Source organism: Haliotis rubra, unplaced genomic scaffold (assembly GCF_003918875.1).
Source record: "Haliotis rubra isolate DU_JTF1 unplaced genomic scaffold, ASM391887v1 Scf189, whole genome shotgun sequence".
Lineage (NCBI taxonomy): Eukaryota > Metazoa > Mollusca > Gastropoda > Lepetellida > Haliotidae > Haliotis > Haliotis rubra.
The window spans coordinates 132,435-158,626 of NW_025765880.1; the positions used below are offsets into that span (position 1 = coordinate 132,435).

Genomic DNA, 26,192 nt, shown 5'->3' on the forward strand with positions numbered 1-26,192 from the left:
CTTGTGTCCCCAGAGTGCTGTGATTGATAAAGTGCCTGCCCCACCCACCTCAAGCCCACCCAGTGAGCAAGAAGTGACCGAGGTAGGTGATGCTTTGTCATTATTATTACAGGGATGGTACAGTGATGTGGAAGTGGTGGGAATTAGAGTGGCATTCCATAGCATAAAGAAACAGTGACACAACTGATTTCAGTGTGACCACCCTCTTCCATGTGTTCAGGTCTCAAGGAAGTTAACTTTCAAACATTGCAATTGTTGTGTTGATATCATCAAAAAGACATTCAAATATGCATCCGAAAATTATAAAAGTTCAACCTGAAATTCCACCATCAAAGGAGTTTTTGTCAACAAGGAGAGAAATATGTTTGCATAAACTGTTTAAGTGCACAAATACCCCATCTCCCGTTCAACAAAATGATCTCACCACTGAGCCTGTGTTGAAGGTTTAGATTGCTATGTTGAACGGGCGATAGTAAGATATCCATGAAGTCAGCACTGATATCAGTTGAGTGCCACTCACGGTCATGCACTTCCCACCTCTCAAGGTCCTCGCTCCATCCTGTCTCTGCACCATCTTCTGTGTGCAGGTGTTTTGTGACTGGTCAGTGTGTTGCGGGTTTCAGTGCTTTATTCCAGGACTTCATGACAAGCAAGCCAACCAGCCAGCTTCTGTCTTCATACCTCTGTGTCTCTTGACTTTAATTGATGGTCAGCCTCGGGGGAGACTCTCACTTTAGCCTCTGGAGCCACTATTACAAAAAGAGATTGTGTTTGTTTAATTTAAAAAAATCAAGTTTTTTTTCTTTGTACACTTGTTTTGCAACATTCCTTAAATGATGCTGATGTTGGGGTGCATGATAATATGACATGATAATTTGTTACGTAAGGTTTCGGCTAAAATTGGTGTTGACTGAGCACAGGGAACACAATATAACGAATGTATCAGGCAATATTTATAGTACATACCACAAATTAATTGTCCTTTTGAATTCCAATATCAATACTTTGCATGATGCTAAGGAACATTCTCCTTTACCCAGTCACTAAAACGTTTACTGAAACAAAATAAGCTAAAAGAAAAGAAAGAAGTTTGGATACAATAGTTGCCAATGTGAGAGTTGTCTCCCCTGGCTGACGTCGGCCATTTTGACTGATGTTGACAATAACGACTGCTGTGCTGTTCCTAGCATCCTCACTCATCCTGCATCCCACACTGATTTAACAGGAATCTCAAAGACTATTCTTATATTTCACAAAAGTCTATAAGATGTTGCAAACAATCATACTTGCCTTACTTATTATACCAAACATAAAATGTGGAGAAAAGCTTACCATTCATGCTTACGTCTTTCACCTCTTTTAATAGTGTAGTAGGTTTCTATATCACATATGATTTAATGTTTTCAATTCTCTGTATGCTTAGGCAGTAATATTGTGCATAATGCCATAATAAGCTTTTCTATGGTCTTTGACATTCTAACATAGCCACTTTATATTTTGTTGTTCTTTGTTTGCTTTTGGTTTGCTTTGCTGGAGACCCATGATCAAAGTTTCTTGTAAAATGCTTTGCCATTTCAATTCTCTTTTTTATTTAAATAATTAAACTGCCTTCTTTGCTTGTGGATTGACAGTTTAATTTGTATAAAACCCTTTGCTAAGATGACTCCACATCATCAAATCATAAATCAGATTTCATTCAAATTGAATTTTGAGACAAAAAGAACCGGTAGCAAACATTGTTGTTGATCTGAATACTCAAATTGTCCTCATTTGCTAATACAATTCCTTTTTTGTTGTTTTAATATACAATTTCTTTTTCCTTGCTTTTTCCAACATTTCCATCTATATTTCGTGTCTTTGCTCTTAATTATCTTTAAAGCCTAAACCTCGATATTCACTGCTCATATCAAACATGGCTTGGATATGGGTATAGTCTTTTAGACATCTTTTTGACATGGATCCCACTTCTTGAATTTCATGATCATGATGAGTTGCTAAAAGGAGTATATTTTAAATGTGACTTTATGATACATTTTGTCAACCCTTTTGTAAAAGTCATAATTTGTACATGATTAATGGAACATATTCTGACAAAACTGGTAGAAATGCTGAAAGTGAAAAGATTGAAGTGGGAACCATGAAACTATGCACTCTTACTGAAACGAGCAATATCCTCCTCCTGACTCATCTCCAAACTTGTCTAGCATGCACTGTGGAGGATATTACGTTTCAGAAACATGTCACAGTTTTATGATTAGATGCCTGCTGCTGTATCACTTACATTACCTCTAGGAAACAGGGGGCGGTGGGGTAGTCTAGCCGAAGACCTGGGTTCAAATCCCCACATGGGTACAACGTGTGAAGCCCATTTCTGGTGTCCCCTGCCGTGATGTTGCTGGAATATTGCTAAAAGCAGCGTAAAGCCAAACTCAGTCAGTCTAAGAAAACAGGAATGGGCGTGAGCATTCATCACTTGGCCTTAGAAGAAAGTTTTACAGAACAAATTAAAACCACTGGTTCTTGTGAAGCAATACATTCAAGGAAATATTCCAGCTTCTCAGAAAGAAAGTTTGAGAGATAAAGTTTTCTCTGCCACCATTTGACATTTGCATATCAAAACCAGACCAACATAAATAGTCTGCATTGTCATTTGGATATTTTAATGGCATATTCAAGGGAGGATACTCTAATTATTCAGCTGATGTCTAATTGTGGACCATTTAAGAATTTTCTTGATAACAGCTTATCGATGTCCTGAAATTGTGGTTGTTGCAGTGATGCCTGTGCCCCCCAAAATACAATGATAAACTTTTTGAGCCACTAGTGAGTTTTTTTCTATCTATCAACAAGCTACCTGGAAAGTTCTGGTTTACAAAGTGCTTTACTATAGCTACTTTTCCCCAAAGTCAATTCAGAAGGAAGTTATACTGGTCAAACTATTAACTGTCAGGAGTATTAACTTTCCTCTGTCAAGTTTGAAACTCCTATCCCAGCATAAATCCATTCATTCTCTGGATTCCTAGGGTCACTGTAAGCAATGCAGCAGTAAGTCTTGTTACCTACTAAACTAGACTAGATATGAGAAGACTCTGGTCTATGGCACGGCTCTAAGTACTGGCAGATTGTCAAGTTTGTGGCATGATTACATATACAATCTTCTAGTCATGGCAAGTCAAAGATGATGTCCATTGTATTATGTTAGGTAGAACTAGGGTACACCCAGACTGGTCGAGATAACGTCATTCAACCAAGCTGTTGGGATGCATAGTGGTAAAGCATTTGCTTGTCTCAAAGACCCGGGTTTCATTCCTCACATAAGTACAATGTGTGAAGCCCATTTCTGTTGTCCCTTGCCGTTATATTGCTGGAATATTGCTAAAAGCTTAAGCCTTACTCATTCAAACCATGATATACCGATATCATCAAGAGAATTTCAGTGAAATGATCCAAAGTTTTTTGGACACACATTCATGCCAGATGAGATCTACCCTAGATTAGAAACATGCCACACATTTGAAAGTCTACCCCAGTTTCCCATGGACCCGAGTCTTTTACTTAGTAGTAGCAGTAGTGCTAGCATGCCACAAGGGCAACCGAGAACAGCATGGTATTCTGTTGTGGACTTAACGCATGCCCTGCTCTAACTCTCTAGCCCCCCAAGAAGGCCAAACCCCCTGTCCCCCCTAAACGGGTGGGCCTCGCTCGTCAGGCGGAGGTTGTTGACGAGGAGGATGCCATTGATCCGAGGAAACAGGCCCGGCTTCCGGCGGGGAAACTTATTGCTCAAAAGGTAACACTGTATGTTAAAGGAAATCTCATCGTGGCGAAAAAATTGAGTTTTTTGTCCTTATGTTGTTGTAAGTGTTGTCTTGCTTCTGAATTTGGCTTTTTTGAATCATGTAGTTTACATCACGTTTTCTTTGTTTAATTATGTTCTCTAACACACTAACAGTCATAACAGTAATTTTCCATTGTCGCCACTGACGGTCACATTAATCTTGATTTTCAAACTGTTCCTAATTTCTATTTCTGTTTCAGTAATGTGATGTCATGTGATTACATTTATTCCATTTTTTGTTTCCATGTTTGTGATTTTAGGAATCATGTCTGCTGATTCTCAGAATAATGTGTTGAATGTTTTCTCATTACATGCATCAGGTGCTCATTTTGTCTTAACCATGTGAACTTCATCTGATTGTTCGGGAGAACTGACAGCCAAAACATTCTCACCCACATTCTCCACCTTTAAACATCATCTTGTATTGTCTAAGAATTCACAAAGTATGTACCATATCCTCATATAACTCTCGGATGTATTACCCCATGTTTCTCATGATCAAGCTATTATGATGATTGGATGGTCACATTGACTGCTCTTTCGAATAATCCTTAGATGGATGACAAAACAACATCAGCTCTGTTTTAGAAATATAAAGCAGGAGAGTATAACTAATCCTGATTGTATGCTGAATTGTATTCCAACGTACAAATGGAATAATACAGATGTATCAGTGAAAGTCGTAGATGATATAAGGTGGTTGAGAAAAGGCGTCATGTCTTGTCATCTTTGTGTTGCGAATATGGGACCTGGTATCACCTCTGTGCTGAAGAGGTTTAATGATTGGGTTTGGTAGATGGGGTTTTCAATGTACCCCACGTACAGTTGTCAGACAAAGCAACCTCATGTCAGGCTGACCCAAGGTTGACCAGTTTCAGGCCGCCATGATATAGATGTAATTAATGTGGGTGACGAGAGTAAGATCCACTCACTCCAGCTGTCATTGTTCTCTGTGTCTCACTCCTTTCCGAGACCAGCCCCAGAAATAAAGTTATCCTATTACCACATATATATCTTCAAGATAGAAATAAACCCAAAATGGATCCCAGAACAAAGCTAGATATCAGGGCCGAGCCAATCTAGACTTACCAAATCGTTTCAAGCTTGAGTAGGGTATATTTTACTAAATTCTGCTGGGCCTGGGAGACAGACTCATTCCTTTCCCTGACATCAGATCTTACTTTAGCACTGTGTGGACATGACATAATGCTTGGAAAAAACCTAAGTCATCGCGACTTCTGGAGATGTTCCTCAATGAGAGACATATCTTGTTGGAAGTTTTAGTGAATGGTCTTCATTGGTTCACGTATGCTCGCTGCAGTAATGACAACCAGTGTTAAATTTAAGAGGGTGCATGATGTGTGCTCTCTGATATTTGAATCTACGACTCCATCATTCTCCATGTTCAACAAGATGGTTATCATAGGGCCTCTTGACTTTCATACTTCTTTCGAAAACTGGCAGCTGCATGAATGACACAGAGTTTTTTCAGAGCAAATCCTTCATACCACGTCTATTTAGGCTTAATTTTCAAAATTCAATACTCGCTGCCAGAGCAAATTTGAAATGATGTGTCAGCTTTTTCAGTGTACATAGCTCAAGTAGATATACTGAGGGGGGGAAAAGAAGAGGTCACATGTAAGGACAAGTGTTCCTATATTTTTTCCAGGTTTCTTCACAAGCTTTCTATCACATAGCTTGTGAAGAAACCTGGAAAAAAGTAAGGGAACACTTGTGCTTTCATGTGATCCCTAATTTTTTCACCTCAGTATAGATTCATTTAGTACAATGATTAGCACTGCAGTGTTATATGTACACACCTGTACTGTTTTTTGCCATAAAGACATAAATAAACTGCATATTTCAGTATTGTTAGTTTGGGGATACTCAACATAATTGAAAAATGTCACCAAAGGTGTTTGCAGGAGGAGTAGCTTCATCTGACAGAGCAGGTTATTTATGGCGCTGTGTTATATTTTAGCACTAATGGAAAGTGTTATGTCAAGATTTAATTTACAGGCTCAGAGTCAGGTGTAATAGCCAATGATATTGTTATCGCTTATACAGGCTGAGTTTCCTTAGTGCCGCACGTCCAGGCATCATTAGGACCCATGTGCCAGCTCCGTTATCTCACAACCGTCCGGGAAGCCGGTGAAATGCGTTGATGACATTGTTATATGGAAATAACCCTTGCCTCAATAAGCCAATCACTGACCTTGTTGTGAAGGTAATGAATCGCGGTGACGCAACTGGGCCAGAGACTGGTATGCTGAAGTCTTGCGTTATCACCACCACCATGTTACGCCATACTCGTCTTGTTGCACGATGGCAAGGCCACTTTATTGATCAGGTAGATTTCTGTCGAAGAAATGTGTATGTCGGCCAACACTGCTCTGGTCTGTGTCCAACTCATAGTGATGATGGGTCATTGATTCAGCATGCAGCTTTTGTCAGTTTATTGGGCATAATGACCTGGAATTATGCTTAAGCCACAGCTAGTGTTTATCTGCCATCTGTCAATGTTATATTATGTAATTCTCTTTCTCAATTCAAAATGGATTGGTTCCTTGCGTTGATCAATTGAGCCAATGAAGCTGACACTGTCTGTGAATTTTCTGAAGAATTGGCTGTTGTCGATGTCGCTAAAACACTTGGTCCATATTTTACAAATCTTTGAGTCTTTGACAAATATGCTTCTCTCTTTATGATGACTTGCATTGGTGTTGAACATGTTGCTGCTGGAAATTGATAGGGCATTACCATGATGGATCAATAGATTCCCTGTCCTTGTTATAAGTGAATTCTTGCCCTCTCAAGTGATGAACACAGTTTCATTTTGATGTTTAAACATGTGGGTGTATAGAAGTGGTCTGTGCAGCAGCCTAGTGGTTTGGGCAGATCATGACAAAGATTCCCTACATGGGTGCAAGGTGTGATGCTCATTCTTAATGATCTTAAAGAACTCACAATATAGTGGCTTTGGGGTAGCCAGTGGCTTGCTCACATTCAACTCCCCTATTTGGGTGTAATGTGTGATGCTCACTCTGGATATTCCCTGTCGGGGCAAGTTGGATGTTTTTTGACAGGAAACCAGTCTCACACGCCCTGTGGTGGTATTGGGGTAGCCAGATGGTTTGCTCACGTTCAGATACCCCGTGTTGGTGCAGTGTGTCATGCTCACTCTTGGTGTTACCAGCGGTGGCAAGAATATATCTACTATGCCAATAAACCTGACTTACTCTTTCTCCAGTGGTATTGGGGTAGCCAGATGGTTTGCTCACGTTCAGATACCCCGTGTTGGTGCAGTGTGTCATGCTCACTCTTGTTGTTACCAGCGGTGGCAAGAATATATCTACTATGGCAATAAACCTGACTTACTCTTCCTCCAATGGTATTGGGGTAGTCAGATAGTTTGCTCACGTTCAAATCCTCTATATGGGAGCCATTTATGATACTGACTGTTGGTGTTCCCTGTCATTGCTAGACTAGACATGATACGACAGCAACCATACACACTGTCTCTAGAAGTATGGCATTTCTCTTTGTCTTTGTGGTCTTCTCTGGGGAAGATAACTGATAAGAATGCAAAGTGATGTATGAGTTCCATCAGGGTTTGATTACTGGCTCTGGCCTTTACCAAAGACTGTGATAGGGAGAAACCATTGTGGTCCAATTTGGTGCTAGTGTGTTGGTGGTGGAGAGATGTCTCCTCAGTGACACGGGCTTCAGTGAATTTGTTACTCACTTGAATCCATTAACAAGATTTTAATGTGAATCAGTCCCTTGAGATTTGTGTCCATTGGCATAAGAACTGCCATTTCGTGCCATGAGCTGTAGTGATCAGTGTGAGAGTTAGGCAGTACGTTGTTGACATCACCTTGAAGCATCTCTTCTGTAATTTTGACAGCTTTGTGAAGTAGCTTCATTTAGTTTTAACGCCAACATTGAGGTGATAGTGGATCTCGGAATCTGTTTCTGACACATGCACTGGACGGTGTACCAGCTGTGACTTTAGTCACTGTCCGCAGCCAGAGTTGAAAGTTTATGCTATAAGTTAGGTTCGGCAAATGCTATTATACAAAGTGGATGATAATACTTAGAGTTCACATTGTTTGGCTAGACCTGAAGGGATTCTCAAAACACAAACACATATTTTTTTCATTTTCATGTTTGAATGAATATTCAAGGCAGGGAGATAAGAAACACAGAAAATAATGTGGACAGTTGAATCAACAGAAAACAGTGGACAATTACATGGTCATTGACTTGTTTACTCTCTGTACACCAGCCTCACTGAATGATAACCATTGATTTGACATGGTTTCTTTGTCGTCATAGACAAGTAGCCAAATAGTCTGCGGCAATCTCGTCGTCTGCCGAGCTGTACCCCAGGGCCCACTGAGTATATTGATTCTTGTCAGTTGGTTCTGTGGTTACCTCTAGGTCCTACACCATCTAGTTTGTTCAGTTGACTATTTTGTTAGGTAATTATTGATTCTAGCTCATTAGATTACTTCATTACTGGTACCAAAGTAGGGTTATGGTTTCAAAATGTTTTTTATGGATAGAAATGTCTGCAGTTAAGAACTTGATGCCTGTGCATCACTGAATTGTTAATGTTTCGGCATTGGTGTAAGGATTGTGAGGATAGGGAGGTCATTGCATGTCATGTATGTCAGAAAATGATGTGTTCAATTGTGGAGAAAGGTCATCGATGAAGTCGGGGGAATTACCTTTTGTGTTTTTGTTCAGTCTGTATTGGTTTTTAGTTATTAACGTTCAGATTTTGAATTTACGGAGATTTCCTCCCTCAATACTGTTTAATTTCATTGAAAGCTTTTACATGTTCATGCAGTCAATGCAACGACTTTTGGGAGGATGATCTTCCATGTAATTCTGGGGATTTGAAAACCAGCTCATTCGTTTCTGTGAATCGTTTAATTCCGCCGCGGATCTGCTGGCTTCCACTTGTTTACACAGGTGATATATTTGACTGCAGTTGTAATCCCCAAGACTTGTCTACTTGCGCTGGAACTCGAGGAACTTTCCCCGAACATAATCGTTTCATTTCTATAAAACTCATAATGATTTCAATGTTTCTTCATGAATCTCTATACTCATGCCAATCTTGAAATGCTGTGAGCTGTTTCAGGATTCTCTGGAGTGTTGGTGTCAGGGATGTTCATGGAATCTGGTTTCACCTTAATCTGTTGTTTTGAAGTTAATCTGAAAAGGTATTGAATGTTTCCTCACAGATGTGATCATACATATCAACTGAAGATTTAAGAAATTTCATCTTTTGTCATTTCCATGGAAACAAGTGGTATAGAATGGGTGTAAAACGGGAATCTGTTTATGAAAATGGTCTTCACCATTTCTCCTGGTGCTATGAGTGTTGTCAAGGACATGTCACCTCCTGATGATGCTGTCTTGACTAGTTGTATATCAACGGAATCTAATTAACAATGGCTGCTGGCTCGTTGTGCCTGGTCTACAGCTTTTGCCAAGTCAGCATTTTCTGATTCTGAAGAGACATTAAAGATTATCAGTTATTCCTAAAGCCAAAGTCTCTTCTAAGAAAAACACTCAATTCATCAGCTGATGTTGCTATGAACTAAAGGGGATCCAACCACTACAAATTGAAAAATGACATCAAAATGAAACAATGTGACCATCGCTGTGCCTTGAAGGAAAGTACCTGAATATATCAGACTAAAAGCTTAAAAGAGCTTATTAATTTGTAATGTTTTCGTATATCCATTTTGAGTCATATTTCTGCAGGTTCCGTTTGTTTGTGTTTTGGGGTAAAATATTCATTTGCTTGTGTAAAATAAGTACAACCATCTTCACAGCAACTTTCTTTTAGAATGTCAACAGTGACCTTGAGAATACTTTGCATCAAAAATGGTATGTTTCACAGATTGAAGTAAAGAATGAGTGTGAAATGGGCATTGTCAGGGCATTGAATATTCAGGATTTGGGGTGCCTATTATTCAAGTGCTAGAGAAGCAAAGCTCAAGGACCCTAGACACGTTCATTTCTACCACTGCAGTGGGTATCCCTTTTGCTAGCATTTAACAAAGTGGATTAAATCACAATGCTATTTAAGAAGGTTAAATCCTCTCAGATTTCAGTGAGCTAATCAAAACAAAAGATTATTTGCTCTGCAAGTATCTGTATATTTTCCCGTTTTCAAGATTTTATTCCCTGCCGCAAAGCAAGCTTAGAAATTGATTGCCGGATGTCTCACAGCTCAGTTATAGTAACATGGCCCCCCCTTCACAATCACTGATGACACATTCGAAAACTCTAATGGCTTACATGATGCAGGATCATGTTATCTGGATAATAATTTGGTCTCAATTCATGAATTATTCATCAAAACGTTGCCATAAATGGAAATTATTGGACCGTTTGATATTTGGTGACTATTACATAGCAGGTTAGTGCTTGAAATGTCAACCGAAGATTGCAGTAGATTAACATTTACAGTGCCTCTGCCTGGGGAGGGATGGGAACTCCACTTGTCTTGTCCATCCTATGTATTGCCCCATTGGCTTCTCTGTGAGGCTGACTAAGAGTTGATCAACACGCCAGGCTTCCCAAATGTGGAATATCTCCATTGGAAAATTCTATTAAGCGTTCCTCTGCCTGTTCAGAAAAGTATGTTGAATTATTTAGCTGTGTATTGTACATGTACATGCCATACAAGGAGTTGACATTATGCCAGAGAAGGGCTGTTGAAGACAAAACTGAAGAATTTATAAACTGTAGGACAGGAGGAGGGCTTGAGAGGCATCCATATTATCTTTCTTATAGGCAGATAAAGAATATAATATTATGATTTATTTCTGTAAAACATGTCAGGCCTTAAAGTGCATCTTTGGTAGACTTCAACAATTTATATTTGAGATTTCCAGTAACACTAATGTGACATTCTCAGTTGATGCGTGTACAACAGAAATTATCCCTGAAGTCTTCTTATGTTAATAGTGATAACATAACTGCATTGCCCCGAAATTATTATTGCCTTAGGATAACTTTAACATTAGAAATCTTTGGACAGCTTCGTCATCCCTGAATAGAGGGAGTCTATCAGCTTATGTTCCTTTCCTGCCAGGATCTGCTCATATTTGCTTGAAATCCAAATTTGCTTTAGTATTGAAACTAGATTTGTGAGCACCATAACTGTTATCTTTGGTTTATCAAAATATCTAACGTCTAAGACCTGCCTTAGTTCAGTCTTTGCTCCTTCATTATGCTGACATTTAAATACTGTCATTTGAAACCCACCATTGTCACAACCCTTGTTAATATTAATACTGATATTTACCTGTAAATTATATATTGCCCAGCATGAGATGTGTTGGTGCATGCATGTCCAATGTCCTGTTTGTATGGATTTCTATGCCCACTGTGTGAGACGGTTTGTAATACATCCAATTCTAGTGACATATTGCTCTATGTGTGTGAATCTGGTGATTATGATTCCCTCATTAGTCAGTATGACGGCTGATACAGAGCTCGTGTAGATGGTCAAGGTGTGAAATACACCACCATGGCTGCATCGGGGAGAAGATTCCCATCTGCTAGTCTGCCCATTTATTATCATCCATCACTGTTGCATTGTTCCTTATATAATATTCATCCCACTGAACGATTTTCTTTGCCTTGAAACAGTTCGTGCAGCTGAGGCATGCTCCCGAAATTACTTGCAGCTGATAGATGACACTGACTTGTCCCTAATTGTGGGATATTAGCATACAAACCACCACATGTTCCGGCTGATCTGATCAGCATTGTAACCATGTCCAGCTTGGTGTTAGATAACCCTCATTGTTGATGGTGGCCTCGATTGGAGTGGTCACTCTGCCCGATCTGCATATTGCCAGAGATCTGTCTCCATGACAGTAATTGGTTCGATTTGCCGGGCAATGAGTTTTGTTAAGCAGGAAGAAGAAATAAGTAGAGTTATGATGTGAACATTCACTTTTCATGTTATGTCATTTGGGGGCGCGATGGCCAAGTCGTCTGTCGAGCCAGAGTTGCATTCCCTATGAAACTTATGATCATGGGTTTGAATTGTGGTTGAGAACCATGCAGCCAGAGCTGAATGGTTTCAACAAAGTCACCATCTAAGACTTACGTCCCATATCAAGCTGACATGACATGATATAACTGAAAGTTTTAAGGGATGGAAATACAATCTCTCTCTCTCTCTCTCTCTCTCTCTCTCTCTCTCTCTCTCTCTCTCTCTCTCTCTCTCTCTCTCTCTCTCTCTCTCTCTCTCTCTCTCTCTCTCTCTCTGTCGAAACGAATAGAGATTGAGACTGAAGGAAGTTTGTCACATGATGCAAAATCATCGCTGTTGTCATGGTTACCTGTAATTAATTCAGAAAAAATGGTACTCCCGACTTCATGAGTTGGTAGTTGTGTAGACTAACAACTAGTCTCTGAAATGAACATATTTTACTGAAAAAAAGTGCATAGTAAAAAAATATATATATATAATGAAAAGGAGCCCTGAGACTTTCTAGCTGAGGAAATCTAGACACATTTTCTAGACTTGCGTGGGCTTTCTTGGATATATTTGCTTCAGGGTCTGTACAATATTTGCTTCAGGGTCTGTACAACAGACTAGTAGTTGTGCTACCAACTGGTTTGTCTGGTCCGGGCTTACAGGCAGCTGTGACATTAACTACTGCAGAGTTAAACTTCCCACGTTTCGACAGGAATTCTTAAACTAGATGCTGTTCATGACGATACAGCATGGAAGACCTGATCTCGTTGCAAGTTGTACGTAACAGCAGAAACTTCCAGTTCAGTTGAACCAATGATATATATATTTACTTGCTCAATTCTGTGGCTGAAAGTCGTTTACTGATGGCTGCTTTGTTATTCCTTCACAAGATGGCATCAAGTGACATTAAAATTTATTCAACACTTGCAATTTTTAGAACATATTATAATATGCCAGTGTTGAAACAAGGTTTTTTTGGTTAAAATACATTGCTTTGTTAAAATTTGAAAAGGTATGTATCAGTTGTTATATTTGAAAGTGAAAATAGCTGATGTCGAAGTCTGAAATGAATAAGTGATGCACCTACAAAGGCTCGAGGTTTTACATTTCATGGTAATGGTGATAGTCAATTGGGAGAGAAGGCCTGTTCAGTGTTGGTTGGAACAAGCCACTGAAGTTACAACAGACATATGAGTATTTTAGAGTAAAATTGCAAGAATGTGTTGATTTGTCAAACAACAAGATGACATGTAATTGAACCATTATGGCATCCAATCTTTGTATGGATCTGAAACAGCATTTCATGATGAGACGGTTGTGGATTATTGCTCATTGTATCAACCTCTGGCTACCTGGCAAACACTCACTTATTTGATACAGCTAGAACATTGCTCACTGGCATGGAACAGATTGCACTTGCTCTCATACTTGCTCACTCATCAACATTTCTTAAGTAACTGAGTAGTGTCCCTTTTTTGGTTTATGCTTCCTGTCACAATCTTTCAATCTCAACAATACAAACAAGTATTTGTGTAGTCAGTCAATGGCAACTTCATCATTGTACAGTAGTGTAAAAAGTGGCTCAAAATTTGGAAAACAATTGTGAGGATTTGTTGTGATTGTGTAAATGTGCAAGGGAATGAATTGAACAGTCATATTTTCTATATCTTGGTAGTCAGTAAGTAGGCAAATAGATCTGGAGCTCCCATCTGTAGCTCCGCTGTGATACAACAGCTAAATATCATGTAATATAACCACAGCAACCAATCAACATTCTTCTAGGGAACACATCATATGATAAATGTTATAGGAGCACAGGAGTCATTATATTTGTATGTCGTCAGTGGAGGCAGGTATTGACATAGCTTGACTCTCAATCAGCTTGACTGAGCCAATACGGAGATAATTACCAGGAACCTTCGCTGATAGACGGACAAATCTGTTTTCCTTGTGAACAATATGTTGGGTTTAACAAGATGATGGTGGTGTATGAAACCAGCTAGTTTGCCTTCTGAGTCAGACAGATAAAAGACAAGCAAGACATTTAATTCTGAAATGATTCAATTCCTTGAGAATTTGCCAGGTTTTCATATCAATCATGTTTGGATCATAAAGCACTGAGGAAATTGAATCTGTTAAAGTTAATTGCAGCTAATTGCATCGTAATATAGTGGCGGTTCGGGATTCAATGCGAAATGGTGGTCAGGAATGAAGTGGTTTCATAGAATTAACTTGAATTATGTCATTTGATGTTGATAATTCAATAAATCAGACTGTTCAGATTGGAAACTATCAGAAGATGTTTGAGATGACAGAATATTGAGGAATAATCTTGGACGATTGGCAAAATTTTATAGTGCCAGAATTGTTAGTGTGATTGAATATTTTCAACAACTCGGGGACAGTCTGGAATAAATTTTTGTTTTTCTGAGAAAATATTGCAAATCAATATCACATTGTATTGACAAGTCACACACGACAATAACCTGTTTCTGTAACTATTGAGGTATTTGTTATGTCCATGTGTAAATTGCTTATCTCTTGATAAAGCCTTGTTGGTCAGTAATTGTGAATGATTCAATGAATAATTTGAACAAATGCCAACAATATTCAAGTTCAAATTGTGATTGTTAAAACCAACTTTTCAAATAGTTATTGTAGAACATGGCGGTCATGTCATCAGACAGGCATGATTGTAAGAAGTAATGTTTGACATTGTTTGTCTGAACACTACTTCCTTTGTGTATCCACGCTATCCGTGTAATCTCATATGTTTATAGATGTATCTCTCGCATTATAATTCAAGTCAGTTGACCACACCAATTTACTTGTCAAAACTAGAATGCAGAGAAGCCTTTGAAGTGTTTTCTGTTCTTGCTGTGGCTTCATGCCTCACCCTGGCCAGTGTTCCTGTACATCACAGTGGAGGTCATGTCATTGGGAGACACTGAGCCGTCTCTGGATCTTTGTTTTCTGTCACACCCTGCTTATTCCCTTTGTGGAGTTATGGGTCCTGACCTCTTAATGCACCACTTCTATTGATTGTAGCTTGAAATTTGAGTCTTTGATGTTGGAGAACTGATCAGAATTTAGATCCCTTCAGAGACAATATTGATGAAAGCTTGGCATAATAAACTTTGTCCGTGACATGTCCTGGTCAACCCTGACAGCAAGCAAGCGCCATCTGGGACTTAGAGACGAATTTAAAGATGCTGAAGTTGATAGGGTTTTGAGAAATTTGAATAATCTCATTTCTCTTTTTTGGTTTTGAATATTTGTATGTGTATGTTTGTATATATTAAGACATAGGGCCTGAGTTTGTGTTGTTTGAGAAGCTGTAGAAGGTGACAAGAATTTATTATTTTACCCCATGAGTATTGCGGAACAAAATGGGCCCCCTGTGACATAACGTAAAGAGAAGAATTAAATGAACGTCTCATTTGGTGCCAAGAGAGGTGGCTCAGTCACCAGAAGTTCAAGAATTAGATATGCTTCCCTTAGTCATGCATGCATATGCTGATCATGGGTTCAATCCCTGATTGCCCCTTGGTTGGTGCCGCTGCTCTTGGAATGCACTAAAGTCGTTACAGCCAAGGGCCTGGATTGCATTGAGCCAACACGTGGTGATGTAACTGAAATAGTCTTCAAAGCTTCATCACACTCACATGTCAGCTGGCTGATAGTGATACCCATACCCATCAGTATGGATCAAAGCACTCACTCTCATCCACTTCTTTCTCTGGGACTCCATGTGAGGTATTAATGGGGCAAATATGGTATGAAATGGTTTGTCTGAGATCAAACGGTTGCAAACAGACTAAGCTCAAACATGAAAGATAAGTTTTCAGTTACAGTTACAAAACAAATATACCCCCCCTGCCTTGAACCAGTTTCCTGTAAAAAATGTAATGTTAAGAAAGAAGTAAAAAAGGTCTTGTCATCCTCAGTTAGGAGTGCTTATAAGGATTACTTTTCCTACTTGCTCAGCCTCTATCAGACAATATCAATATTGAACATCCTGAAAAGATGAGATATGTATAAATTATAATTTATCTTATTGCAGCACATTCAGATACTTAATAAGAAAAAGCGTTTATTATGTATACCTGTTTATTCAAATCTTGAGAGTATAGAAAGTATGAAAATGATTTCATTCCTTATTATTATGCATTTGATTATCGAATTGTTTTATTGCTCTGTTTTGTTGTAAAATAGACACCAGAGCCTTTTCAGTTAATCAGGCACAAAGCAAGTAGAATTAGATCCAGTGAAACTTGTTTTTCCAGCTTGATGGAAAGCTACATGTTAATTATCAACATGTCTGTATCAACTGCCTGGGGGAATTACGTCATACCATATTTCATCTTAGTCATCTTGGTGTCGGCTTCTAATCACAGTTTCAGCTGCAGGTTGGCTGTTGAGCTTCAGACAATTAACGTTGTGCCACTTAATCATGTCCCATGTCAAGCATTCAAGCGGTGATGAATTCAACATGTTGAATTACTTCATGATGCCAGTGTCACTAAACGAAACGGTTGGTGTTGATTCTCCACAGAATTATCACCTACAGATAATAATAAAATTGTGACTCAGTTTTCTTCAATGTCACGTTATTCAAGAGATGTTGTTTTCAATGGCCCCTGATGGACATGAACAAGCCTTTTTATGTTTTATTAGAAGCTTGTAATCGACCAAGTATTTCGTCTTGTGGAGGGAAGGCTGTTTGGGAATGATTTTTTTACCATTTTAATCCTGTGATGAATATCTTATGAAATGATAATCCTGCACACATGCCTTAAGAGATGAGCTGTTATTTCGAATATTATCTAGACAATTTTGTGTGGATGTATTTCTGCTGGTAACAGCCTACTCCCAGCATGTAACGAGTTGTGAAACCATGTCATTCCTGCCTGGCAGAATGCAATCCTCATCATCATTCATCGTGGTGTGTCCGTGTCTCCGATCACTGTTTGGAGTTGATACAGTTTTATATCATACCTTTCTCGGCTAAGTAAAATCTGTTCAATCTTTTGGTCATTCTTGATTCATAATTCCGGTCCACAGTTTATTATTGTTGTCAGATGTTTAGTGCCTGCATCAGTGTATGTTCTAGGTTGCATGTGTAACAGACAAACTACATAATGTATGGCACATGAATTCATCCGATTCATATCTCATGATGATCACAAGGAAAACAGTAGGATCATGCTGTAGGTATAATGATTTATGGCAAGTGTGAGGTTATCAATTGCTTTCTTGCTCCAACAGTGGAGTATCATGTTCAGGTGGAAATGACAGCTATCTTTCAGGTGTGTGAATAATTGATAAAACGTTCACATGAGCAGTGGTCCTTGGTCTGTGTTATTCCTGGCTGCATGGATTTGAAGGTTGGGAGTCATATACTGGTACTGGCTAAACCTGAAATATACCAGGAACATTTACTGTTAGGTGTAAATCAGACAGTGACATGTTTGTCTTTCACCATCTTGTTTCTTGTCAGTCCAGATTATTGCCATTGTGCATTTTACATCCAATTTGTGTTAGTTTATTAATTTTGTACACAGTACTCATGTGTTTAGAAGATGGTCTCAAAAGAATTTATGAATATTTCAATCAACTTAAATGACACATCCTCACAGCCTTTTCTTTATAAGCAGATGTTTTTTTACCCATTTGTGATGGAAATTGAACTCAATTATTCCGGGAATAAGAAGCTTTAGAATTTCACAGCTTGAGTTTGAAAAAACACAGAAGTTTGTGAAGGAAGATGAAAATGTCTTCTGCATCGATGGCCTCCGTGTATCCATCTGACAGTGATCGTCTGATCTTGATAGAGAGGAGAAACACACACCACCAGTTTCAATATTTGGGCTGTTTGATTCAGCAATGTGTGGTGTTTCTAGGATGAAAGCATTATCAAATTATGAAATGCACCCTGTAGAGATGCATCCAAACAAATCAATAAATCCAAATGCCGTCTATCCTCGCTTTAACTTGAGCAGAGTGCAGTGTTCTCGTTACCGAGTCGACACTACTGCTCCTCCTCAACAAGCAACTAGCACAGCCAACCATTCCTGGTCCTGGAAAATCAATATTCCATGTAATGAATATTTATCAGCTACTGTCGGAGGGTTGTTGGATCAGTTGGCGTCAGTCTAATTCAAGCCCTCTCGTGTAGTTGACTGGACAAAGGAATAGACCAGCAGTGATCATCCTACCCTGTTGTCGCATCCCTTCACCCCGGTACAATGGAGGTAGGTTCACAGCCCTACCCAGCCGGTATTGTTGCTGATCGGTGGAGGGTGGAGAAGAGAATAAGATGCTTCCTCTACAATGGAACAGTTACATCAGCAGCGATGTGCTCTTCTCCTCGGAACTCTCGCCTACATGCCGGGAAAGATTTATTGGAGTTGCCGATGGAATTATACCCAGGGTTGCTGTAGAGTTACAGGTTGGATGGAGATGAAGGAATGGTGTCCGACATGGCCACTAGTTTATCATAATGTAGAGCTGACGAAGGCAGTATGGCTTCGTGGACCATGTTGCCTTGTGAGGGAGGAGGATGGTGGTGCCGGTGCCGGTCATGCTGCTGTTGGGATCATTCTTAGATGGGCTCTTCTACATGTGGTCTGGGATGTGATGCTTCCTTGTGGAACCCTTTACACATTGAACCTTTGTCTTGCTGGAGTGGAATGTTGCAATAGAATTACCATAATTGATACTCGATGTATTTTAGATTGTCATAGAAATTTATTGGAATTATTAATTCTGAGGACTCGATGTGGAACATTCTTTCTGAAAGTGACGCAATCAGGCATTCAGTCCTAGTTAAGACTTTGATGTCCTTGGGCAGTATTATATGTTGTAATATATAGGAATGTAGGTGTTGAAACTAAGTTAATTTAGCAGGAATGTGGAAACACTGGTACACCTACACAGATGTGTGGGTTGTCAAGTAGGTCTGAACTATAATCCTCAGAACTGTTGGCTGACACTCAGCCTTCACTGTGGGAGATGCGTGTCAGACAATGGTTGTGGGGGTAGTATAGTGGGTAGTGTGTCTGCTCATCACACCACAGGTCAGGAGTCAATTCCTCACACTTGTAAAATTGGGTAAACCCAGGTGCCCCAGGTATGATATTGCTGAGATTTTGTCAAACCATGCTCACTCGAAGTATGTACCTTTAATTCAGTTTGTCACCATGTCCTGTGGTTTGAAAAAAGTTCCCAGTCTGTTGATGAAGGTCAGCCTTGTCAACACAGGATGTGTGAGATCAAATCACCTCTGATGATTGTCGGAAGTCATTACCTCTCCTTTATATCATGTTGCTTATCATCATCCATCTGTCGCCTCTACAGTCCATGTCCCCAGACTCCTGCAACCAGGGGCCCCAGCCCACGCAGTCACTAGGACACAACTTGTCTGACCTTTTTGGGCGACAAAAGCGAGATAAATTGGCATATATTCTTCCAAATGGTTGGAATTATTCACTTCTCTAAAGGATATTATGAGACATAGTATGATATACTTCAAAGTGAAGATCTTTTTGGTTTTTTCATTATAGTAGAAGTAGAATTTTGTAACTTGATCAAGTGTTCAGGTCCTTGATGTTTTTCTGATTGAACAGATAATGAAATAACTTGAACAGAGAACTGATGTATGGATGCCAGCTACTTATTCTGCCAATGCAGCATTTTGGTATGGATGTGGTGCAGTTACCTTCATGCTTGATGAAGGCCTTAGCATCTGTCTAGACGTTGCATTGAAGGACATTTGAACCCATAGGTCTGCATTGGTAATAGAATGGCATTTAAAGATAAAGTGGTTTTCTGATGTGATTGCCTCAGCTGTCAAATATGAGGGTCATTATAACCCGGACTGTGAGCCAACAGGCTGCTGTTTCTGGTGCCGCTTGACGTCTGCCAACATGACTCATTCATCCAGCCAGTGTTATTGTCCCTGTTGTCTGTGCAGTGTCTGTTGAGTGGCTATACTCACTGTTGAATCAATGTGTACTGCTTCCAATACACACACAATTAGGTTATGTATCATTATGTATTGCACTAATTTGCCAACTCGAGTATTATCTGATCTTGTGTGGTTACGTTAACTTACGACTCCATGTCCAGATTCTACTGATGCTGAAGGATTAGTGTGAAAAAATAGGTTCAAGGCTGAAATAGTAGGTCCAAGGCTTTATACAGACACTTCTGTTTCGGAATTGGGAACTCAGCTCATATTAAGTACAGATAAATATAAACATCTCTATCTAAGGTTTCTACAAACGTTATTTAGATTTCCTTACAGGCCAAGACATGACCATTGCTTCACAGTCGTTGTGATTTCATAAAGGTACAAGTTTCACTTCATGGGTGGATTGAGAATGCATACTTTGATTTGTCGTGAACATGTTTCTGAATGCTCACTTCTCTGTTTCAGAACACCAACAATCAGTCTGCTCCAAATGAGGGGCTGACATTCAGTGACAAGCGCCGTTTCTTCGAGAAGGAGATCAAGGAACAGAATGAGCCTAAAACACAAAGTAAGCACTACAAGTGTACCACATCCTGGATGTTGAATGTTGTCAACTAGTTATTGTGTCTTGCAGCAACCTGCCTATTTCTAATATGGATTTTTAAAACATTCTATTGATTATTTAAAATTTCATCTTTTTAATAATTCTATGTATATTACCATTATTGGTAATGAGTAAAATATGTGAAAAATTGTAAACTGTATGTCTGTCTTAAAAACTTCTTTCACAGTGAACTGTCTCTTTGTCTTTCCTATCTGCTTGAGTATCTTGCATGTAATTGACCTGTACTTTCTCTGGCAATCGATTGTGAGTAGTTAGTAGTAGAACAGTAGCTAGCTTGCATGTCTGTCTCTCTGGACTTCCTGTGACGGCCGAGCATCTACTGGAGCAGCCCCCACCCCCATCCAACTGGCTGAGGGACGGAGAGCCAGTCAGGTTTGATTTCTCTCTGTGACACATGATAGTTAAATGATGATTAAACATTGTATGGTGATATATCCATCTGTCCTATGACTTGTATCAGTGCAACTTTTATGAAATTTCCAGTTTTACTACAACAAGAAACATGAACCATGAACTGTCAGTTCTGTGATCTGACTCTTCATCAGTTGTTTATTGTGAGAAATTATGGCCTTGAGCAAAAACAAAAACTTTCATTATGCTTATGCTGGCCATAACACCACCATAAAGATGTGGAATGTTGTTAACTCAAAGTTGCACTGATGACACCTATCACTTGACACTTGTTGATTAAAGAACGGCCAAATCCCTGACCCAATACCCATACACAATCGACATATTTCTAATTGGGATCTCCCTTTCCTAATTTCTTGCAGCAAAAAAATTTAGCTACTTGGCTGAACATGAGGTGGCAAAACTGAAACTGGAAGAGGGTGAGTTGACCACAAAACAAACACAAGACCATGACCCTTTACACTTGACCCTTCACATTTGACCCTTCACACTTAACCCATGCACTTGACCTTGCAATTCAGGGTAGTCCTATGCAGGACATAACTATGTTGCCCAGCCCATCCCATAAACCTTTCAAGCACAACAATAATACAAACCAATCCTGGTAAAATATAGCCAGAGAGATGTATGGAAGATTATAAACTTTAAAGTCCGATGTAAGAAATGTGCAAAATATAAATCAAGTAAACATTGAGTTTATGGTGAAAGGAATAGGCTCCTTTCTACAAGTAATGAGATCAGTACGAAAGAATCTGTTTCCACTCCTGTAATGAGATCAGTACGAAAGAGTCTGTTTCCACTCCTGTAATGAGAGCCTTTTTGCAGTAATTATTTTGGGAAGGAAATGATCAGTGATGATCAGTTGTGTCTGTGTACTTCAAGGATTAAACAAGGATTACTTTCAAAATGGGGCCCTGTTACATATGTATTTGTTTTAGGTAATCAACGAGTTAACTGTCTTATTAATCAAGCAAACATTGGCAAGGTAACTGACCATTCAATATTTAGGGATAGGTATTGGTTACAACTTTGTATTTAGATAAGTGTAATTCAGTCCTGAAATATGTCCCTGAGAACTGTATCAACCTGCCAAAGATCATCAACCAGTATCTCAATAAATTATCCTGTCTGAGGAAAAGTGTATCAATCTAGAATAATCCGCAACTATATCATGGGTGAATTGTATCCACCTGTTGAGAATAAACCACAAATAAATCCCTGGAAAGGCATATCCACCTGTCTAGAACAATCAACAAATATATCCCTGGAAAAGTGTATCAACCTGTCTAGAATAAGCCACAAATATATCCCTGGAAAAGTGTATCCACCTGTCTAGAACAATCAACAAATATATCCCTGGAAAGTGTATCAACCTGTCTAGAATAATCAACAAATATATCCCTGAAAAGGTGTATCAATCTGTCTAGAATAATCAACAAATATATCCCTGGAAAAGTGTATCCACCTGTCTAGAATAATCAACAAATATATCCCTGAAAAGGTGTAAAGGTGTATCAACCTGTCTAGAATAGTCAACAAATATATCCCTGGAAAGGTGTATCCACCTGTCTAGAATAATCAACAAATATATCCAAGGAAAAGTGTATCCACCTGTCTAGAACAATCAACAAATATATCCCTGAAAAGGTGTATCAATCTGTCTAGAATAATCAGCAAATATATCCCTGGAAAAGTGTATCAACCTGTCTAGAATAATCAACAAATATATCCCTGGAAAGGTGTATCAATCTGTCTAGAATAATCAACAAATATATCCCTGAAAAGGTGTATCAATCTGTCTAGAATAATCAACAAATATATCCCTGGAAAAGTGTATCCACCTGTCTAGAATAATCAACAAATATATCCCTGAAAAGGTGTATCAACCTGTCTAGAATAATCAACAAATATATCCCTGGAAAGGTGTATCCACCTGTCTAGAATAATCAACAAATATATCCCTGGAAAAGTGTATCAACCTGTCTAGAATAAGCCACAAATATATCCCTGGAAAAGTGTATCAATCTGTCTAGAACAATCAACAAATATATCCCTGGAAAAGTGTATCCACCTGTCTAGAATAATCAACAAATATATCCAAGGAAAAGTGTATCCACCTGTCTAGAATAATCAACAAATATATCCAATAAGGAAAAGTGTATCCACCTGTCTAGAATAATCAACAAATATATCCAAGGAAAAGTGTATCCACCTGTCTAGAATAATCAACAAATATATCCCTGAAAAGGTGTATCAATCTGTCTAGAATAATCAACAAATATATCCCTGGAAAAGTGTATCCACCTGTCTAGAATAATCAACAAATATATCCCTGGAAAGGTATATCAATCTGTCTAGAATAAGCCACAAATATATCCCTGAAAAGGTGTATCAATCTGTCTAGAATAATCAACAAATATATCCAAGGAAAAGTGTATCCACCTGTCTAGAATAATCAACAAATATATCCCTGGAAAAGTGTATCAACCTGTCTAGAATAATCAACAAATATATCCCTGAAAAGGTGTATCCACCTGTCTAGAATAATCGACAAATATATCCCTGGAAAAGTGTATCAACCTGTCTAGAATAAGCCACAAATATATCCCTGGCAAAGTGTATCAATCTGTCTAGAAAAGTGTATCAATCAACAAATATATCCAAGGAAAAGTGTATCCACCTGTCTAGAATAATCAACAAATATATCCCTGGAAAAGTGTATCCACCTGTCTAGAATAATCAACAAATATATCCCTGGAAAAGTGTATCCACCTGTCTAGAATAATCAACAAATATATCCCTGGAAAGGTGTATCAATCTGTCTAGAATAATCAACAAATATATCCCTGGAAAAGTGTATCAACCTGTCTAGAATAATCAACAAATATATCCCTGGGAAGGTGTATCATTCTGTCAAGAATAATCAACAAATATATCCCTGGAAAGGTGTATCCACCTGTCGAGAATAATCGACAAATATATCCCTGGAAAAGTGTATCCACCTGTCGAGAACAATCAACAAAATTTAATATATCCCTGGAAAAGTGTATCAACCTGTCAAGAATAATCAACAAATATATGCAAGGAAAAGCGTATCCACCTGTCCAGAATATGCCACAAATATATCCCTGGAAAGATTTATCCACTTGTCTAGAATAATCCACAAATATATCCAAGGAAAAGTGTATCAACCTGGTTAGAACAATCCACAAATATATCCCTGGAAAGATGTATCCACTTGTCTAGAATAATCCACAAATATATCCCTGGAAAAGTGTATCCACCGGTCTAGAATAATCCACAAATATATCCCTGCAAAAACGCATCAACCTGTCTGGAACAATCCATAGATATATCCCTGGAAAGGTGTATTCACCTGTCTAGAATAATCCACAAATATATCCAAGGAAAAGTGTATCAACCTGTCTAGAATAATCCACAAATATATCCCTGGAAAGGTGTATTCACCTGTCTAGAATAATCCACAAATATGTCCCTGGAAAGTGTATCAAAGTAATCCACAAACATGTATGTTGAGAATCTAAATAATCAACAAATACATCCCCGTGCAAGGCAGGCATGAACATGCTTTCAAATCTCTCGAGCTAATATTGAGGTTTCTTTCATCTGAAAGTACTATGTTTAAACCATTTAGGGGTAAATTAAGTTTTATTTCACTGTACAATTTTAAGAATATTTTCAAATGAGTAACAAGAATGAGTCACTGTCAGCATTCAGCCATGACTAACTCCTCATGTGGAGAGAAAGTATTGATTACAAGAGTTCCACAACACCATACATAACTTTACATGAGCATTCATTGAGTTACAAGAGTTCCACAACACCATACATAACTTTACAGGAGCATTCATTGAGTTACAAGAGCAAAGTCTCATGTTCCAAAGTGTACTCACTGACTAACAACAAATACAACTACACAATCTTACAGGGAAGGCATTGATTTATATGAACACTTAATAATTGACTAAAGGGATTCTTATGATTAAAAAAAAAAGACCAATTGATTCACAAAAAACATAAGTGTAATGAAGATTAGCACTTGGTATTTAATGAACAAGGAACTGTATGAGTTTAGATGTGAGTGAATGACAAGCGTTATCCTTAATTATGAACCTCCAGTGATGCCTACGGCCCTCGGGAAAACATCCTCACTTCTTCGTACTACCCGCGAGTCATGCTTTATCCTATACGTAATATATGCCTTTATATGGGCAACTGCTCATATGGACACATAAAGAATTAGATTTGTGTTACATAGGGCAGCCATGTTTACTGACAATAGACAAGAATTGTGCCAAATTCTGATTCACCTGTTACAGTTAACATCAAGACATTTTGGTTGTGTTAGACCTGTGTGAAGAAGGAATATGTTGGGTTTAGATTGTTGAATACATAATAACCAGAAGCAATAAAGACACATTCAAAATGTTGCAGGACAACATGTAAGCTCTTAAAGTATTCTAACACTCATTTTTTCTGTTGATTACATTTACCTTGGAAGCCATCCACTTTCCATTTGGCATAAGAATTAGGTTAATAATTCATTGTCTCAGTTGTTTTGGATGTTGGCCAAAAGATAATAGTACTGTCTTTATTTATATGACAGAATATATTTTCTTTTTTAGAGAAATTTGTAAATCCTTGTCTTTTTAAAGAAACTATAAGACAAATGATTTGTGGTATTTTACCCCAAAAATGAAAACTGTAAAATTAGTCACATGATCAAGGAAGATAACCAGTTTATTTGACATTCTGTCCAAATTCATTTGGAAGATTTTGAGAAACAGATCTGTACAAAGAATAAAGTTTGTAAGTAATTCCTCCAGGTGTATTATCTCAAAATGAGTATACCGGTAATTCTCAGTGTAGCTAATTTCATTTTGAAAAACTGGGCTCTGTGGCTCAAGGTTAGGCAGTTTACTATGCAGAGTTGTTTCCCTTTGCTGTTTAATCAGGTGGGTTTGAATAACAAGTCAATCAGGAACATTGTATCAACTGAAAATTATTATACACACAAGTTAATGAAATCAACACCTTTCCCAGAAATATGTTGCGTTCTAAGTCTCATATGGAAGGATATGCGCACCATGCACCAGTTATCATCTACACACTATGTACACACCAGCTTCCCCATGATCCCCCAAATCACCAGTACACCAGACAACCTACCCCCCTAACACTAGCTATCTCCAACCCACCATTGTATTATCAAGAACCTTTGCCAAACAAGTGTCAAGAGATAGCCATTGTGTCATTGGAGGACAAATGATTTTATTGTGTTGTTACAAAACTTGAAATGTGT

General features: G+C 38.5%; 1 protein-coding gene across 20 annotated transcripts in view; it reads left to right on the forward strand.

Moving 5' to 3' along the window:
* Positions 1-26,192, forward strand: part of LOC124274209 (protein scribble homolog) — a 122,875-nt gene that overhangs the window by 80,697 nt on the left and 15,986 nt on the right. For 11 of the 20 annotated variants that reach the window (XR_006897889.1, XR_006897890.1, XM_046709515.1 and 8 more), the window contains 4 exons: positions 14-82; positions 3,653-3,790; positions 20,299-20,401; positions 21,232-21,288. Coding sequence is in view for 18 of the 20 variants with exons in the window: in XM_046709515.1 (XP_046565471.1) it covers positions 14-82; positions 3,653-3,790; positions 20,299-20,401; positions 21,232-21,288 (367 nt within the window). In the remaining 2 variants the exon portion in view is untranslated. The remainder of the gene's footprint in view (positions 1-13; positions 83-3,652; positions 3,791-20,298; positions 20,402-21,231; positions 21,289-26,192) is intronic. The other 9 variants (XM_046709519.1, XM_046709521.1, XM_046709523.1 and 6 more) reach the window with 3 other exon arrangements.